The sequence below is a fragment of the Leguminivora glycinivorella genome, chromosome 13, assembly GCF_023078275.1.
Source record: "Leguminivora glycinivorella isolate SPB_JAAS2020 chromosome 13, LegGlyc_1.1, whole genome shotgun sequence".
Taxonomy (NCBI): domain Eukaryota; kingdom Metazoa; phylum Arthropoda; class Insecta; order Lepidoptera; family Tortricidae; genus Leguminivora; species Leguminivora glycinivorella.
This window is the reverse complement of record NC_062983.1, coordinates 4,649,657-4,669,790: the sequence shown is the minus strand read 5'-3', so window position 1 is coordinate 4,669,790 and position 20,134 is coordinate 4,649,657. Positions and strand designations below refer to the sequence as shown.

Genomic DNA, 20,134 nt, shown 5'->3' with positions numbered 1-20,134 from the left:
CGTTCAAAAACCTTAATATGTTACGCGATTTGTCATAATTATTTAATGTTATTTGCAATATATCGAGGCATAAATTTGTTGATTGAATTAAATTATAAGTATACATTAAACAATCGTCCCAAATCGTAAATGTTTATGTTTTTATGGCACCCTATGAAATAAATTGTGTTGGATGAATAGCAAAATCGAAAATATGCACGCAAGTTTAAATGATTCAAAAATATGCCTTTGTATTGTCAAATAATGCGTCATGTCAATGCGAAAATTGAGAGTTCGTATTGTTTTATTCAGTTGTAGTAGTGTTTTTTCGCAACTGTATTAAAAAACGTCGTTCGTCACACGTGCGAGAATGTCATTCTTCACTCGTCCCGATATTTGTGTCCAAATGTCTCGGGACTCGTGAAGTAATGACATACTTCTCGCACTTATAACGAAATGTACTATTCTACCTTGCACGAAATAAAACATCAGATAATTAGACGAAAAACAGGGACAGAAGTTATTTATAACTCCAATTTATATTTTATAAATCAGAAAGAAATATATAAAGTAAATCAGTTGACCGTGACGTCACTCAATTCGATTTCATATTCATTCCTATTAGCAAGTCGTTCAAAATCGTTCTTAAAAAGAAGGCTGATTTGACTAGGAGGGAAGTAGCCTTTTGTCGATGGGAGGTCAACAAACATGAGATTTGAGGCTTTCTTATACCTAAATATTTATTTATCTTTTCGAGGAACCAGGAAGCGGTGACTAAGCGGAAATTTGACGCTTTCCGGCCGGAGAAATGAAAAGGACTTTTTAAAAACCGACCAAGTGCGAGTCTGACTTGCACACCTAAGCCATCCCATACAACCATTTCAGTCGCAAAATCTTCAAATCAGTAACTAACTGTCAAATGTGACATAACGCGTGGTAACGTCGTGCAAACAATGCGACCGTATTGATACAATAACAAAATGTAGTCGTCGTGTGCACTCGTTACGGTAACAAAATGTGTACGAATTTGTGGCTGTCAATGTCACTGTCAGAATGACTTTTAACGACACTTTATTAGTCGACGTTTGCACACATAACGGTAACAACATGTGGACGAATTTGTGGCTGTCATTGTCACTGTCAGAACGGTTTCTGACAGTGACATTGACAGAATTTGTACACACATGTGTAGGTCTGATTACCGAACTGCTCCTAAACCACTGTATCCGCAAATGACAATCTGAAATACGAAGGTTTCTCAAACTGTCTTGTGAAGTTGTGGACTGGTTGCTTTGAATCATTTAAATATGAGCGAATTAAATAAAAATAAACGACGACGACCATTTAAGCACTCTTCGACATTTTATAGAAATGTGGGAAAGTTGAGAAAAGTGCAGAATGATAATACAAATAGATAAGCACTTTATAGTTACTTAATGTATTAAATATATAATTTTTAATTCTTATTGATAAAAATGAAGTGTAGTGTTGCTTTACACAATAAAAGTAGGAATCAAATGTATTAGAGTATTTACTGTGATATTAATAGAACTAGTTTTTTAAAGGTGCGCGGGGCCCGAGGGCCCCGCGGTCTTTCTTGTTGCTTTTTGTTTTTTTGCTTTGCTTGTTTGTTTTTTTGCTTTGCTTATTTGTTTTATTGCTTTGCTTGTTTGCTTTAGCCTTTGCGTGCCTGGGAGCACTCTCTGCCCGCAGCTCGGCCTACGGCCTCGCGTGATTGGGAGCCTGTCAGACACGCTCCGGGCCTTCGGCCCTACGCGTAGTTACTGTGGGGGTTGTAGGGAAGTTGGTGCTTAAACACGACCCAATAGTAAAAGTGTCTTGAGAAGCTCACGACGGGCCTGCGGCCTGCGGCCTCCGGCCCGTCGTTTCGCTTCTCTAAGACACTTTTACAATTGGGTCGTGTTTAAACTCAAACTTCCAGGACCGCCGGCGAGTCGATCAGGGACGCTCCGGGCCTTAGGCCCTACGCGGAGCTCGGCCTTCGGCCGCTACGCTTATTATGACACTTTTAATTATTGTTCTGCTTGGGAGCACAGTCTGTACGCAGCTCGGCCTACGGCCTTCGCGTGCTTGGGAGCACTCTGCCCGCAGCTCGGCCTGCGGCCTTCGCGTGCTTGGGAGTCTCTCAGACACGCTCCGGGCCTTCGGCCCTCCGCGTAGTTACTGGGGGCTGTAGGTAAGTTGGCGCCCCTCCCAGGGACGCTCCGGGCCTTCGACCCTACGCGGAGCTCGGCCTTCGGCCTTCGCTTGGTTTCGAAGCTCCGCGTCGGGCCTCCGGCCCGCCGCGTCGCTTTTTAGACACTTTCATTATTGTTCTGCTTGGGAGCATTCTCTGCCCGCAGCTCGGCCTGCGGCCTTCGCGTGCTTGATGGGAGCCTTCAGACACGCTCCGGGCCTTCGGCCCTCCGCATAGTTACTGTGGGGGTTGTAGGGAAGTTGGCGCCCCTTCAGGGACGCTCCGGGCCTTCGGTCCTACGCGGAGCTCGGCCTTCGGCCTTCGCTTGGTTTCGAAGCTCCGCGTCGGGCCTCCGCGGCACTTTACTTATATTTTTAGACACTTTTACTTATATTTTTTTGCTTGGGAGCACTGTCTGTACGCAGCTCGGACGTCGGACCGGAGCAATGACCGTTGGACTGTGGAAAGCTCCCTCAGGCTGATAGGGAAATTTGACTTTGTCCCCTCTCGCCGCCGTTTTTGACTTTTCCAAAAAATTTTTTTTCTCATTTCTATTTTTGGCCCCCGTTCTTACCACGTGCCAAATTTGAACGCGCTCGGAACGAAAAAAAAAAAAAAAATTCAAAGTCGGCCATTTTGAAATTTTGTAAATGCCATTCGATGGACCTCAAATAACTGTACAACATTAGTTTAAGCACTATTAACCTTTTTCCTACTGTTACGGAGCTATGGGGATTTAAAAAAAAAAACCTCCATACAAACTGGTAGGGAAATTTGACTTTGTCCCCTCTCGCCACCGTTTTTGACTTTTCCAAATTTTTTTTTTCTCATTTCTATTTTTGGCCCCCGTTCTTACCACGTGCCAAATTTGAACGCGCTCGGACCGAAAATAAAAAAAAAAATTTCAAAGTCGGCCATTTTGAAATTTTGTAAATGCCATTCGATGGACCTCAGAGAACTGTACAACATTAGTTTAAGCACTTTTAACCTTTTTCCTACCGTTACGGAGCTATGGGGATTAAAAAAAAAGACCTCCATACAAATTTCAATTGGCCTTCAAAGGGCGCCATTTTGAATTTTTCAAAATTTTCTTTTTGTATACTAATCTAAGGGCGGCTGTCGACACGTGTGCAAAATTTCAGCGCGCTCGGACCGTTTTGAAATTTTTCAAAAAAAAAAGTCGGCCATTTTGATTTTTTTTAAATGCCATGCGATGGACCTCGGGTGACGGTATAACATTTGTTCGAGCACTTTTCACTTCTTTGTACCGTTACGGAGCTATGGTAATTAAAAGAAAAACCTCAACTCAAATTTCAATTGGCCCTCAAAAGCCGCCATTTTGAATTTTTCAAAATTTTCTTTTTGAATATAAATCTTGGGGCCACCTTCCACCCGTGTGCCAAATCTCAGCGCGCTAGGGCCATTTTGAAATTTTTCAAAAAAAAAAGTCGGCCATTTTGAATTTTTTTTTAATGCAACTTTTTTCTACTCGGATACCTGTATGACATTTGGTCGAGCACCCCCCGGCTATCTCTTACGGTTTAAAAGTTGCCATACAAAATAAAAGTGGCCAGTTTTCCCACATTTGTAGCATTTTTCAATTTTTTTCTATTTCATTCGAATCAAGGCCGCTTGGAGATTCTATGACCAAAATTTGAGATCTCTGCGACAAACTTGAAAAATCGTCAAAAAAAAAAGTCGGCCATTTTGAAAAAAAAATGGCGGCGTCAAAAACTACCCAGGGTCCTCTGTGACATTTGGTCGAACACTCCCCGGCTAACTCCAGCCGTTTGGCCAGGCCATCCAACATTTTTTTACCCGGAACCGGTAGACCGACGGTCTGATCTATCCGGGGTCGCAGGACCAAACTCTATACGACCACACCAAACACTGCCACCTGCAAAAACTCCTTCTGCCCATTTTTTGAAAAATGTCAGTCGGGTTGTAGCTTTTTATTCTGTTGCGCAATGATAGTTTTTTTTCAGTACAGATGCTGCTTTTTCTAACGCAGTAGTGCGAGCAAATCAAGCAATGATTCATTTCTTGTCTGGTCGAAACTCTTAGCTTAGATTTAGGTACTGAAAATCGTCGTACGATACACGTGCGAAAAGGACATTCACAACTCGTGTCGATTTAAAACACTCCCTTCGTTCGTGTATTAAATAATTTATCGCTACTCGTATCGATTTTCCTCTTTTCCGCACTCGTATCTACAAGTATTTTGTTTGGGTTACAAAAAAAACACATTATTTACTCTACTACGTTTTATTTATGTCTCTTTAACATTACAAATTTGTAGACACTTATCTATACAAAAATCTTGACAAAAGAAGTACAGATCGCTGAAATTAATGTTGATAGTAATATTAATGACGACTACTTCAACAAGTGTCAATTGTGAAATGCCGCAAAATACTAGTTGCTCTATAGAAGACCATAATAATATGATCCCCGATCCTTTACAACCCAGCAGCTCGGTACGCACGTTACAATTTTTTTTAATCTTCTTTAGTGAGGGCAACTGAGTACGACGGCATATTTAATTGTTTATAAAGTTTGAGGATACCTGGAAAGAATTAATACAAGAAGCCATTTTGAAAATATAATAAATATTCACTGCTTTCGGTCACGCGTGTATAATGGTCGGCGGTAGGAGTGGTAAAATAATACTCTTGTTTCCAGTTAAGTAATGAGCGTAATGAACATTTATTTGAAGATGGTTAGGCTTATATAGTTGATGCCTACGTGCGTGACATTTAGGCTGACCTTTAAGTATTGTTTTAATATAATATTAATTATGGTTCATTTAGGTCAAGCCTTTACAATGATAAATAAGCTACGTCACGACTACACTACACCTTCCCTCTTTTTGGAAAAAAAAAATTTTTTTTGACATTTTTTTTTGTTTATATACAGATATCGTAATGGTTACTGGTTAAAAAAAAATTTTTTCCTAAACAATCTAGATCTTAAAAACAAAAATATATGGTTAATGCTATCTGTAGTTATACATAATCTATTTATAACATTTCATTCATAATGATTAATTACATTGTTGCATGACAGGTGTTTACTTAAGCTGGGATGTGTAATATGATATGTAATTGCTGCGCTTTAGCGATTCCTTATTTGGATGGCGTCATCTGATCATATGTTTTAATTACTAGGTAGTGACATTATTCATAAACGCTTTATAAATCTCAATTAGATAATAACATTTTGCTTTTCTTGTCTATCATATTGACTTATGTATTTGTTATGAAAGGTAGGTAAACACAATAGGTAAGTGTGCAGTCTAAGTGCATCACTAACGATACGGGTACACAACGCATATTCATTTGTGGCTGTTACTCAGCTTAATTCATATTTATTTGCTCAGGATACAAGAAAAAAATATCGCTCACACTGGCGATTACAATATACTCTAGTATATGTATTTCATAAATTCAGGCATTGCTTTAAACGAATCACACTATTTCGTGTGTCCAAGGGTCTCCACGATTGATTCTCGATCGAAATCATGGTCAGCCGTCAAGGATATCGTACCTGCTTGTATCCTGGCGTACCCTGGCTATGCCATATGTGCTACTGAAGATGCGATAGACATAACTATTTTTAGTTATTTTTCTTCATAATTACCTTTCCCAAACAAATACCTAATACAAAAATATCTTTAAGTGTACAAGATTTCAGGAACTCAAAGTTGATCAAGCTAAGCGTTCTTTAAAATCCTATATGTTTTAGTTTAGTAATATAGTGCCATCCAATTAAACAAAATAACAAGACATAAATTCCAATTTAAAACAATTCTGAACAATACTACATTTTATCCTAAAAAAGATTTTCCGTAATATTTATAGTAATTATTGAACGACTTATCCGATGTACACATCTCATTGAAATTACACAAAGAGTTTTAAAATTAAATTAGTTTTCTTTAAAACATGTAACTGAATATACTTAAATGACACTTACTTAGAACTTTAAGGTATTAAAAAAAATAGATTAGAAACATATTAAGATAAAAAAAACACTAATGTTAATAGTACGCTGGCTAAATAATTATAGGTTTTATATTATACCATGGTTAGCTAATTGCGCGCTGGGCTGTGGGGCGGGTGCGGTGTGTTGTGCTGCGGTGCGCGACATGGTGCTGCGGTGCGGAGCCGCTGGTGGACGATGATGCAGCGGTCGGGCTGGCTCCGACTACCGATTGGCACTTGATCTTCTTCATGGGCCAGTGGAGCTGGCTGCTGGAGCGGCGAAGCTTAGCGTGGCTGGGGTGACTTTGCACGCATGGTCGGCTGGGGCGACGTAGTAACTGGGTGATACCGTTTCAGAGCGTTCGGCGTGGAGGCTGAGCTGGCGCGGTTGTAGTCCGGGATGAGCGGGCGGGGTGGGCTGCCTCGAGCAAGTGGCTAGTGCTCGAGCAGCCCGACTGGCAGGGTCGCCATATAATGGTCGGCGGTAGGAGTGGTAAAATAATACTCTTGTTTCCAGTTAAGTAATGAGCGTAATGAACATTTATTTGAAGATGGTTAGGCTTATATAGTTGATGCCTACGTGCGTGACATTTAGGCTGACCTTTAAGTATTGTTTTAATATAATATTAATTATGGTTCATTTAGGTCAAGCCTTTACAATGATAAATAAGCTACGTCACGACTACACTACACGTGTACGCTGCGACCATTTTGCGACAGTTTGTCGACCGTTTGGTGACCGTTTGGCGACTGTTTTTTACATGGAATATTACCGTCTTAATCCATATTTTAACAACTTTATTGGTTTTCTAGGCATTATTTTTATTATTTCAGTATAGTATATGCACCGGAGCACTAAAACTTCACCAATCAATATACATAACACGCAAACACCGAGTAGTCAATAATATTATTACTTAAAAATATTTTAAGCGGGTTACTCACGTATTAAGTCGATATAGCGTTCGACATGTTTCGGCTCAATTTCGAGAGCCTTTCTCAAGAGTAGCGACACCCCGCCTTTACATGTCGAGAGCGCGACGCATACTGCGGGCGCTTGCTCGGTGCGCGCGGCTGCTGACGACTTAATACGTGAGTAACCCGCTTAAAATATTTTTAAATATGTATGAGTCTCACGGGAGTTTTATAGTTAATATTATTACTGGTTAAACTGAGGTAAATTGATGGCGCGTTGATGAATTTAGACTTATTTTATGAAATCACTCGAGCAATTTAATTGGCCATGGTAATTAGCCCACATTATATTACAAATGCAAACAATATTTATCTTTAACAAATTCTTACGCCATTATATTTTAATGTCAAATGATTTTATTTCTTTTTTACTTTGACGTCTCTGACAGTCGCCATTTGAAAAGAATGAAATGAACGAATGATTTTGGGAAAGTAGTCGCCAAACGGTAACAATGTGTGCACGCGTAGTGCACACTTCTGTCACTTCTGTGACCATTTGTGCCTGTTACCAATCGTCCCCATTTGGGTCGCCGCGACTAAACGTCGACCGTACTGCGACTAAGCATTGAGACCCGAAGACCTGTGTGTACACAAAATAGGAGGATTTGCGTAGGAACGGCGACCGATTATGGTTATATGGGATACCACTATCTGTAAAAACGGCAAAAAAATATCATTATTATGCTTTTACTATGTATTGTTATAGCGGCAATATAAATACATCACCTGTAAAAATTTCAAATTTCTTCTTATCACGGTTCATGAGATACAGCTTGTTGACAGATGGACAGACCAATTGACCATTATTACGAAGTAGGTATAAAGGCATAAATCTACCATTCTGTAAGTGCATCTTAAAACTGGGTAATAGCTTTCGAAGCTATAAAAAGCCGTCCATTTATACATTTTCCTTAAAAAATATCCACAACAAAAAAATATAAAAAATGGTTTATATTTGTTCAATTTGCGCTCTTTATAACGATACCCCCCTTGACCTAGTTACTTGAAATTTACAGTTTGACACCCTTTCATTTAGGCCATTTTCTACAATTAAAATTAATAAATTAAAAAAATATATACTTTCTATTTGTAGAGGTCCACAATGTTCACAACTATTCTAAATTTTTCAAATTGAAAGCATTAGGGCCACTTGCACCAACGAAAAAGGAGGGGAGGGTTAACCCACCATTTTATATGGAATTTGACAGCTGACAGCCCACTAACCCTGAGTTAAGTGGTTGGTGCAAGTGGAGCTTAGTCTATAGTTCTCGAGATATTTAGTAATGTGACAGACGGACAGAGTCGCACCATAAGGGTTCCTGTTGTACCTTTTTGGTACGGAACCCTAAAAAGACAGTGTAAACTGAAATTTTATCTTTCATACGTCTCGAGATGTTCCACATTTTTTAAGACTCAAATAAAAGACAGAATTTTCATGTTCAAAACGACTGAACTAGATCTGTTATATTAGAAAAAATATACTTTTCTCAACGGGGAGAAATATTCTGTAAAATAAACACCAAGTCATCTTGTCCGCATTTGTCAATGGGACAGTCTACAACAAGTAGGTCCTTTCAAAACCGTTATGAAAAAGGCACGAAATTAACTACTACTCACTACTTAGGTACAAAATGGCTACGAGGTCTTTTATCCTGTCGCCTCAAAAGCACCCACCTGAAAGGTTCATTTTCTAAAACCGTTGGTGACGCGTTGAAAGACCTAAAATAAGCGATGCCAACGTTCCGCGCGATAACTTTCGAAACTTCGTATCTTTTTAAATTATCGTTTCGAAATTATCCTAGTGCATTAGAAAATACAGTCTAGTTTTGAATTTACTAAGTTTAAGAGTTACTTGATTTGAAAAGTGAAGAGTTAAGGTTTTCTTTAATGCAGTCTGCTTTTCAAATTCTTTCCATATAAGAAAATTTCGTAGATTCTGTGAATATAATATGAGATAGTAATTGCTCACACATGTTATTTATCTAAATAAATATTCAGTAAATAAATCTAGGACATGATTGGCGCGATTTTATCTCGCCGTGCGATAGATCCGACTACCCGTCCTTAAGTAAATAAACAATAAAATTAGAAAAAGACTCGTGATCTATTCTATATCCCGGCAAGATACTGTCGCGTCAATCATGTGCTAGCCCTGCTGGCAGCCAGGCTAAGCAGTCAATTTGTTTTAGCAACATTTTCTTAAACTTATTTGTGTGGAGGATATCCTACAGATCTAACACTATTCGGCAGAGATCTATAGCACAAGGAAACCAAGAAAGTGTATAAGTACTAGGAATTTATTCAATGTTTACATGAGAACTGTTATTGACCGAATAAACAAATATATTAGTCATCGGTTGCTATACCAAATACAAAATATGACAGTATTCCGTCTACAGCCAGTACTGGTGGCCTCTTAGGCACAACTCGGTTCTATCGAATATCACATTATCATTATATTCAATAATTTAACATTTTATCCTTCCTTTGGCGTTGATGCTGACTTGTAAATGTACCTACCATTTATAAATAAAGCATTCATTTATTCATTCATTACTTACAAACGCGTATACTTAAATGTATTTGGATTCCTCATGTTACCCCTTGTATCAATTCAATTCAATTCAATTCAATTATTTATTCATAATAAACAATTACACTTATACAATACAATTAATGCGCCAAACGGGAATAACCAGTTTGTTGGCGCTGCGCTCAGTTCTAACTTTAATCCTTACTGGTTGATAGGTAACTGTTTACATGTTGTGTCTTATGTGAATACTATTGTTAGTTGAGATAAAGCATGCAAATATGTTAGGACAATATTATGAACTAAAGTGTTTATAGCTACTAATACCTACAAACCAACAATACAAAACAACAACTACAATATTTTCTTACAAACCGCAAAAATATTTGTCAGTTATATAAACCATTCCATATTGAACATTGCACTACAATTTGCAGCGCAATTCCAGAAAATTCTTCGTTCACCCTTTTCCTCGGTAACATCTAAATATTCAAATAGGAACGGAGTTCGGAAACAATTATCTGATAGTGCGGCGTGTGTTTATCGTATTAATTTATTGTTGCCTAGGGGAAAGAAAAACATTGTGGAAATTAAAATGTGCCTTACAGAAGACCACGACCAAATAAATAAATAAATAAAATATTAGGGAGACACCTTACACAGATCAACCTTGCCCCAAACTAAGCAAAGCTTGTACTATGGGTGCTAGGCGACGATATACTTACTTATACTACATAGACTCAGGAACAAATATCTGTGCTCATCACACAAATAAATACCCTTACCGGGATTCGAACCCGGGACCGCGGCTTAGCAGGCAGGGTCACTAGCCAAACCGCTCGCGCTCGCCGATCCTATACTGAACTAAATGAGCAAAGACCGATTCTCAGACCACGGAAAGATTCAGTTCATTTCGGTCATTGATGGGATTTTATTCCTAACAGTTCATAGTTCGTGAACGACACAAGCCTACAATGCTGTACGTTGTGCGAGCAAATCCCCAGCTCTTAGGTCACCAGTTACGTGCCCGTCTGATATAGCTACGTTCAAATTGCATTTACCGCGCCCGCACTGCATTTGACACTTGAGTTGTACAGCCCAGCAAGAACTATCTTCCGATGTGTGCAAAATCTTACTATATTCAGGCCATAGAGGAATAAGTAAGGGAAGAGTTCTGTTGTAACTCTATACATAAAGGCATAAATTAAATATAACAAGATCATACCATCCCATACATTAAAATGCGACCGCCTAAGACCGCGCTTACACTCCACCACACATAGATGGCGCCACAAAAAAAATGTCTTGTAGCTTTCGATTATACTTGTAGATGGCGTTAAGTGTCACTTTTGACATAGCTTTACGGCTCTGAATTGACACTTAATGCCAATCTACAAATAATCGGTGGCAACAAGGCATTTTTTGTGGCGCCATCTATGTGTGGTGGAGTGTAAGCGCGTTCGTAGGCGGTCGCATTTTAATGTATGGGATGGTATGATCTTGTTATATTTAATTTATGGTAAAGGCGAGTTATTTGTATAGGTATAGTTAAGTGACATCTAGCGACAATCACGCGTCAACTAGCGCAAATTATCAGTACTGCTACTTGTCAATAGATGTCGCGAGGAACGAAGTCTAATGCTCAACAATTTTTAGCTAATATTACAATAGTATTAATCAGTATTTGTTTTCAATTCCTTCTGCTTGTAATATAAGTTGTAAACTGTTCTAATATTAATTTTTTGGCCGACGAGACACTGCTATCACCTAGTATCGAGTAGTGGTACTGATAATTCACGCTATTGGCGCGTGATTGTCGCTAGATGTCACTTAACTATGCCTATACAAATAACCCGCATTTACTGATGTATAGAGTTACAACTCTTCCGGTACTTCTCTATGATTCAGGCAGATGATCACTGGAGGCTTTAGAACACAGCATAAGCTCTGACTTGAGATCTACCTTGAATTGATTTGATTTCAATTTGGAGTATGTTTCGGTCGTTCAGTTATTTTTGAGTCAAAACTAAATGTTATAAATACCGAAAAATTATACAAACTTATTATTAAGTATCTAAGGTACAGGCATTGTAAAAATAAACAGATTAGTTACAATTGCCCCCCAGTAGAGATTTGCCTCGCTTTACCTTACTTTGGAACATTTCATGAAATACATTTGTCCCGTTCAAACGTGAATTTTCTGCAAGTTGGCTGATGTAAGAGCATCATTTTCTCAATCAATCATTTGTTTTTTATTTGCAGATAAAACATAATACAGTGCATGCAAACATATTTTTATCGAACATTACATCACTGGTAATGTCAAAAAAAAAGTGCAGAATTATGCACAGAAAAATAATCGCTTGCTTTTTTATGACCAAAGAATTGCAACATACGAATACGTGTTTGTACTATCAACTGCAAAAGTGCATAGAGAAATTATGAATGAATTAATTGATAAATTCGCTGTTGCAGACCGCGTCCGCAAAGCTTCCTATCGACGGCTCGAAGTGGAGAGAATGTGCTGGAGCTCGTGCGACTCACTCTTTCGTCCCGGGCCTGTACCTTGAGCTTCGATGTCGTCCTCAGCAATCAACCGTACCGATTATGATTTTGGAATACACTAACTAAAAAACGAATCAAATCAAATGGTTTATATTTACAATAATCAACGACTCTAATTTTAACGCGGTTATAAAAATACTCCTAAGCTAATATCCTAACGAAACGCTCGGTACGGACGATACGTCGCGATGCTGTCGTTTTCTGCTGCTGCCGCTACCCGTCGTGGAGGGTGGCTGGCTGCTGGCTGTAGGCTGCTAGCTGCTGGCTGTAGGCTGCTGGCTGCTGGCTGTAGGCTGCTTGTAGTAGGCTGCTGGCTGCTGGTTTTCCTTGGAGGCTGCTGGTTCTTCTTGTTCCGGTCGAATTCGAATGTCCCATACCGAGCGATCGTTCCTTTTATACCCCTTTTCAGAATGCGCCTACGCTTCACGGAAAGAAACATTTCAATTTATTCGCCCAATCACGACTCGGCTGAGCGCGAGGCTCCGTGCGATAGAGAGGTAAATAATTGCGCCCGATAGGCGACGGATGGCGCGTCGTGATTGGTCGAACGCGTTACGGCGCTCGATTACGTGAATTTAACGCTATCATTTTTCGTTCAAATCCTAATTACTTATAAACTAATTAGGCTATCGCTTCGAAATTACGTAACAATGCACCTGACACTAGGGTCATTCACCTCGAGTGGAATGCACCTGCGTTTGTTTACGTTTTTACACAATAGAAGAGGTGATTAGCCGTCCGGGCCATACAATAGACTGGTTTCTCAGCTTGCCTTGAGCTCCATTGTTATCGATAACGGCATATTACTATGGAAATGTAGGTTATCGTGTTACGTAAGTTCCCAGCTACGTTTTAAAACTATTTACATCTTCATATGTCTTATAGTTATCGAGTTATTGGCTTGGATTCGAGTAATCCTAAGGCAATTTTCGGGTGAAAGGAAAATGATTTCGGAACTTTAAGGAAATATTTTTAGCCAATCAGAGGAGAGTTCGGTTTTCTCGCTCTAAGCCTCTCACGTTAGTGCTTATTGGCTATTAATCGTAGTCCAATGGACAGTCTGAGTTTAGATTGAACTTTGGACTCGGTTTCCGCGACTTGGGAAGGAAGGAATATGGGAATTGCCTGCTATCGAATACATCACATATGAGTCTTATTATCATACTTAATAATCGGAATTGACAAAATTAACTTAACTAACGCAGTTCTACCCGTTTCCTACCTACGAAATAATCTTTATTGCGAATACAGTCTTAATCGAATTCTTATGCTATTTTACATATATTTCGACGCGTCGCTAACATTTTGTCCCCGCAGTCGAAGACTCCTGGTGCATGGGTTGCGACGCGATGACCGCCAGCCTGCAGCTGGGCCTGCGTAGCGTCCCGTGTCTCGTTCTGATGTCAGCGGAGCGGACCCGTCCATCGGGTCCCGGGTAGGTAGTCTCGACGACGCCTCGGGGCCACACGCTGCGTGGACCATTGGGTTCAGCGACGATGACCACATCGCCTGGTTGAAGTTGCCGCCCTCCGTCGTGGGACGACTTCCTCGGTGCCAGTAGAGGAAAGTACTCTTTGGTCCAGCGCCGCCAAAAGTGGTCGGCAAGCGCTTGGGCCATCTTCCATTGCTTCTTCTCGTTCTCGTCGTAAACGCCAATCATCGGTAGGTTAGCGTTATGAAGAAGTAGAAAGTGTGCTGGAGTCAAACTTTCTTCGGAGTCTGGATCGACGTTGACATGTGTAAGTGGTCGTCGGTTGACGATATTCTCTATCTCGGCGAGTAGAGTTTCGAAAACTTCGGGTTTCGGTGCTCGTTCGTTGAAAGTGTAGGACATCGCTATCTTAACTGTCCTTATCATTCGCTCCCACGCGCCCCCGGCCGAAGGATTGCCAGGTGGGATGAATTTCCACTCCATTCGGTTCTGAGTGGCGTAAGTTTGCAGTACAGGCAGCCATTGCCGGTACGCCTCACGTAGTTCCGTCGCCGCCGCCCTGAAGCACGTCGCGTTATCGCTGTACATCGTCCTGGGCCATCCTCTTCTCGCGGCGAATCTTCGTAGTGATAGTAGCGCGCTGTCGGTTGAAAGACTGTGCACGCTTTCAAGGTGAATAGCGCGCGTCACTAGGCACGTGTATAGACACACCCAGCGTTTTTCTCTGCGCCGTCCGATCGTGACGAACATCGGTCCCATGTAGTCTTGTGCGGTGTGAGTGAAGGGACGTTGATACGCCTGTAGTCGCTCGGGCGGGAGATCGCCTAAGGGCTGCGCTCTCGGTGTTGCTCGTCGTAGTGTGCATAGCGCGCAGTTTCGAGCTACAGACTTCACGGTCGGCCGCAGATGTAGTATCCAATATTCTTGTCGCAGTTCGTTGATTACTGCTTCGTTGTGAATGTGCGCTGATCGTCGGTGAGCTCGCAGGATGAGTAGACGGGTGAACGGCTCGCGGCCATCCAGTATTATCGGTTGTAGCGCGGTGTACAATACTGGAGCGCTGCCCAGCCTCGTCTTCATGCGTAACACGCCGTCATCGCCTAGCTCGGGTGCCAGGTCGTATAATCGCGATTTGCGATCGATGAGCCTATTCTGGCTTAAGGCTCGAAGCTCTTCGGGAAAGCTTCGTCGTTGACTGTATTGCAACCACATGTGTTCTGCCTTTCTCAAATGTCTGACTTGTAGCTGCAAGGCTTTATTCTTCGTTCTCATTTTCTCGATGAATAGCAAGACGTTCGCTGTCGCGTTCAACAGTCTGTCGTAACTGCTAAACCGTCTCACGTCTGGCAGTACGCTCGAAGGGTCTGGCTTCGCTGAGATGATCGCCAGTGATGTCTCGGTTGACGGCCTCGCCTTCCTCTCAGGCAGAGTCGTCTGTTCGATTCGATGTGTGACTAGGCCATGATGTCTCGGGTCCATAGAGAAAGCGCGGTCCTTCGTACCACTCGTCCTCGATGCGCACGCTCTGCGCTGGTTGACATCTCGTCGCTCGATCTGCGGGGTTCTGAGCGGTTGGTACATACCTCCACGCGTCTCTATCTGTTTTCTCGGCGATCTCCGCAAGTCGGTGTGACACGTACGGACGATAGTTTCGCGCGTCATCGCGAACCCATCCGAGAACAACCATGGAATCTGTCCAATACGTCACCTTTGTCACAGGATAACGCTGCTCGCGTAAAATTGTCTCCGCCAGCCGCACGCCGACGACTGCTGCGGTTAATTCGAGCCTGGGAACTGTCATTACCTTTAGCGGGCAAACTCGGCTTTTCGCTATAGCTAAGCTCACTTGCGTTTCCTCCTCGTCGTTCGATACTCGCCAATAGGCCGCCGCGCTGTAGGCCTCGGTCGATGCATCACTGAAAATATGCAGTTCTCTTCTAACTGCACCGGTGGGCGTGGCGTATCGTCGGGGTATTCGCAGCGCGGACACGTCGCTCAGTGCCCTCAGCCACCGGAAAAAGTCCTCCGCTTCCTCCGCCGGCAGCCGCTCGTCCCAGTCCGTGCCCTTTGTCCACACACGTTGGAATATGATCTTAGCGCTTATCATATACTGCGCTATGAGGCCTAATGGGTCGTAAACTGACATTACGGCACTCAAAAGTTCCCTTTTAGTGGGCGATCGCTCGTACCTTTTCACGTCGTCTGGCACTCGTAGCATTTTCGTGTTGTACCCCAGCGTATCCGTCTCTGGGTCCCACGTCATTCCGAGGACGGTCTGTTGCTTTTCTCCGAGATGAGAAGGTCCCGTCGCTCGCTCCTCCGGATCGATGTTTCGCATTAACAACTCGCTGTTGCTAGCGTAGCTGCGCAGCCGAAAGCTAGCCTCCGCGTGTGCTAGTCTCACCTGTGTCGCTGTTGATATGAGTTCCCGTTCTGTCTCATATGATGCCACATAATCGTCCATGTAGTGATTATTATGGATATCGTAGACCGCGTCCGGATAGCGATCCTTGTTGTCCGTCGCATTCCTATTCCGCACCGAGTGTGCGAGAAAAGGAGAAGAGATGTTACCGAAACATACCCGGTTTAGCTGGTACGTCCACGGTGTCACGTCACGCCGCGATCCCCTCCAGATGAAGAGCTGACTATGCCGATCCTCTCTTCGCAGCTGTATTTGAAGGAACATTTCCTGTATGTCCGCGGTGACGGCGAATTCCCACTCACGGAATCGAAGTAGTATCCCCAGCAGGCTCTGTAGTAAATCCGGTCCCGCGAGGATGAAATCGTTCAATGCACATCCCTGACTTTTCGCGGCGCAATCGAATACAGCGCGATACTTTCCTTTATTTAGATTGTAGACGCTGAAATGGGGCAGAAACCACATCCGATCTGACTGCGGTGGTTCCATGATGCGCTCTGCGTACCCCTTTTCCAGAAGCTTGTGTATCTGTGCTTGATACTCGTTGGCGAAGTCAGGATCTCTCGACATGCGGGCTTCTAGATTGCGTAATCTCGCCTTCGCCATGTTGAAACTCGGTGGCAGCTTTATGTCGTCGGCAGCCCATAGTTGGCCGACTTCGTATCTCTGTCCTACCTTTTTTACTGTTCGTTCGAATGTATCGATCGCTCGCTGGTCGTCGGGTCGAATGTTGTCCTTTGCCGTTATGCCAAGCGCCTCGACTGCCCAGTGTTTCTTGACCTGCTCCACGAGATCACTGTCGTCACTGTGGCAGTGCATCACGACCTGCTCGTTATTTGGTACATACCTCGGCATTCGCCCGAAGAAAACCCATCCTAACGAGGTTTTAACTGCGCACGGCTCGTCCTCGCCGCCCTGCCTCACCTCCGTCGGGTTTATAAGATGACTGAAGTCTCCGCCTATTAACATCTGCGGCACGCCCATGCCCGTGTAGCACTCGTCGCCCAAGTCCGCCAGATGTTCGTATTCCAATAGACGCTTCTTATTTAATGACTGCGAGCGTATCCCTAGTCCGTCTACCGTTTTTAGGGATATATCGTATGTCAAGCCGCCACGAGCGGGGCTTACTTTAGCCTTGACCGTCTGTGTCACTGAGCTAAGTTTCAACCGCTGAATACCTCTTATGCATAGCGGCTCGTCTTGACCGACCGCGCCGATCTCGTCCGCGACGTCCTGGTCGATCATTGACAAGGTGGATCCATCGTCAAGGAAAGCGAAGATATGCGCCGTTCCCTTTGGACCTGATACGGTTACGGGTAGTACCTTTAGCAGCACGCTGTAGTCCGGTGTTGACGACACGTACACGCGGGCGTCGTTCTCGTCGTCCGCAGCTCGCGGCTCCGTCGTGTCCGCTGGCTCGGCCGATGACGTCACTGCTGACGATGTAGGTACTGACCTGATTTCTTGTGTTAGCACCATAGCCGTATCCTCACGCACTTCCTGCGGCGAGTCCGCATGAAGCAGTCGATGGTGTACGTGAGGACAGCCTGCAACGCCGCACGCTTTGGCCTTGCATTGTGTTTTCATATGCTTCGCGTCGATACAGCGATAGCATATACGATTTAATTTCGCCCACTCCCATCTAGCGCCCACGGATTGGGCGGCTAACTTGCGGCAGTCCGGCGTCAGGTGACCGCCACCGCAGAACAGGCACGTCGTCGAACGGGATGTTGTGGCTTGACGTGTCGCGTACGTCACTTTCTGCACCTCGTGTTGACGTCCTGTGGGAGCTCTCGGCGGGTTGTGCGTTGCGGATATTTTCACGCGAGCGCCGGCTGCGCGCGCGTGCGGCACTGATAACGGCGCCTGCGCTCGCCTCGGGGCGGCGCGGGCGTGACAGAAGGACATCTCCTGTTCGCTCTCCTCCATGAGGAAATCCGCCAACTGCAGAATCTCCGGGTCCTTGCTGTCTCGATGTTTCTTCGCGTAGTCGCACCATCTGCTTCGAAGATGCGGCGACAACCTGTCCGTAACCTCTCTGATGAGCATGGGGTTATCGGCATAGTGCCTTCGATCGATATCCATAACTGTAGATACCACGTTCATTATTTTTATCGCGAAAGTGTTGAGGTCGTTCGCGGTAGGCCCCAACTGCGGCAACTTTCGCAGGTCGTCAATCGCCTTGTCTAACAATACCTCGCTGCGTCCAAACTGCTTTTTCAGTATTCTCACGATCATATCGGGTCTGGTGGCTGTCGATAACACGTGAGACACACACGTCTTTGCGTCCCCGCGTAAAGCCATCCTGAGCCGCGCCACGTTCTCGTAGTCAGTAAACTTATACCGCTTCGATGTCTCTGCGTAGGTATTGTAGAAACTTCTCCACTCGCTGACGTCTCCGTAGAAATGCGGCAGCTCGAATATATCCTTCGGGGCTGGACGGGCCGCCATCTGCATCCTCTCGAACAGGTGCAGCATGGACTCTGCTACAGTACCTTCGGTGGCGCGCGTGTGCGCCGTGTGCGGAGTACGCGCGTCCAGCTGTGGCGACGTCGATCGCTCGCGACGCGCCGGCGGCGTCGTCGATCGCCTGCGTCGCTCCGGTGGCGATATCGATCGCCTACGCGACTCCGACGGTGGCGATATCGATCGCCGATATACCTGGCGGTCCGGTGAGAGGCCTCGAATATGCCGCTCCGCCTGCGCAGGTCGTCTCGGAGTCTCGTACTTGGGTAGAGGTTCGTCGGTTAACCTCTTACAAATGGGTTTTGACGTCGCGTCTCGCGAGTTCTCTAGCCATTCGTCTAATCGATCTTGATTCGAATTCCGCACGCTACCAGCAGATTCGTGCTCGTCTGCGCTATCCGCATTAGCGCGGATCTGCAGTTTTCTGGCGTCTAGCCGTTTACGTACCATGTCCGCTTCTAGCTGCAACTCCCTCCGGGATATCTCCGCTAGCCGTTCGCTGGCCTCGAGCTCCGCCTGAGACAGCTGCGCTTCTATCACAGTGCGACTGCTCGCATGTGATCTGACGGACTGAGCTTTAATAATTGGTTTATTTACCTCCTTGGTAGTTTCCTGCAGCGACTTTCGTTTCTCGGTAGTTCTGTCTATGACGGCAGCCTTGGGATGTCTAGCTGGGATCGGCGTGGGTCTGGAACGACGCCGTAACCGCTTGGCTAAATCCCTTCGCCATAGCAATGTCGTGTCGTAGGACGGTGACCTCGGTGTCTCTACGGTTAATCCATACCTGAGCGTGCTGTTAGCTGTCGCCGCGCCCATCGGTTGCGCGCCGGCGACGCTAAGCCCTTCCGTTACGCCAGCGGGTCCGGAGGGAGGTGAGGGAGGGCGCGCCGCGTCGGCGCCCATCGCCCTCTCAGCGCTTGCGCGTGCGGCCTCTCGTTCGCGGGCCGCCGACGCGCCTTCGTCGAGTAGTTGCTGCCTCTCCTCTTCGCTCGTCACTGACGCAGCTCGGTTGGACCTGGACCTCGTCCTTACCATCCTGTCGTCGCTCATGACAGGTACGTCGCTGTAGACCCGTAGTCCGCACGAAGATCCGGCTCGAAGGACCAGAAACTGTTGCAGACCGCGTCCGCAAAGCTTCCTATCGACGGCTCGAAGTGGAGAGAATGTGCTGGAGCTCGTGCGACTCACTCTTTCGTCCCGGGCCTGTACCTTGAGCTTCGATGTCGTCCTCAGCAATCAACCGTACCGATTATGATTTTGGAATACACTAACTAAAAAACGAATCAAATCAAATGGTTTATATTTACAATAATCAACGACTCTAATTTTAACGCGGTTATAAAAATACTCCTAAGCTAATATCCTAACGAAACGCTCGGTACGGACGATACGTCGCGATGCTGTCGTTTTCTGCTGCTGCCGCTACCCGTCGTGGAGGGTGGCTGGCTGCTGGCTGTAGGCTGCTAGCTGCTGGCTGTAGGCTGCTGGCTGCTGGCTGTAGGCTGCTTGTAGTAGGCTGCTGGCTGCTGGTTTTCCTTGGAGGCTGCTGGTTCTTCTTGTTCCGGTCGAATTCGAATGTCCCATACCG

General features: G+C 44.5%; 1 protein-coding gene across 1 annotated transcript in view; it reads right to left on the bottom strand.

Moving 5' to 3' along the window:
- Positions 1–19,449, bottom strand: part of LOC125232687 — a 47,834-nt gene extending 28,385 nt beyond the window's left edge. The window contains exon 1 of the mRNA XM_048138442.1: positions 18,742–19,449. Within this exon, the coding sequence (XP_047994399.1) occupies positions 18,742–19,449 (708 nt within the window). The remainder of the gene's footprint in view (positions 1–18,741) is intronic.
- Positions 19,450–20,134: the final 685 nt, after the last annotated feature.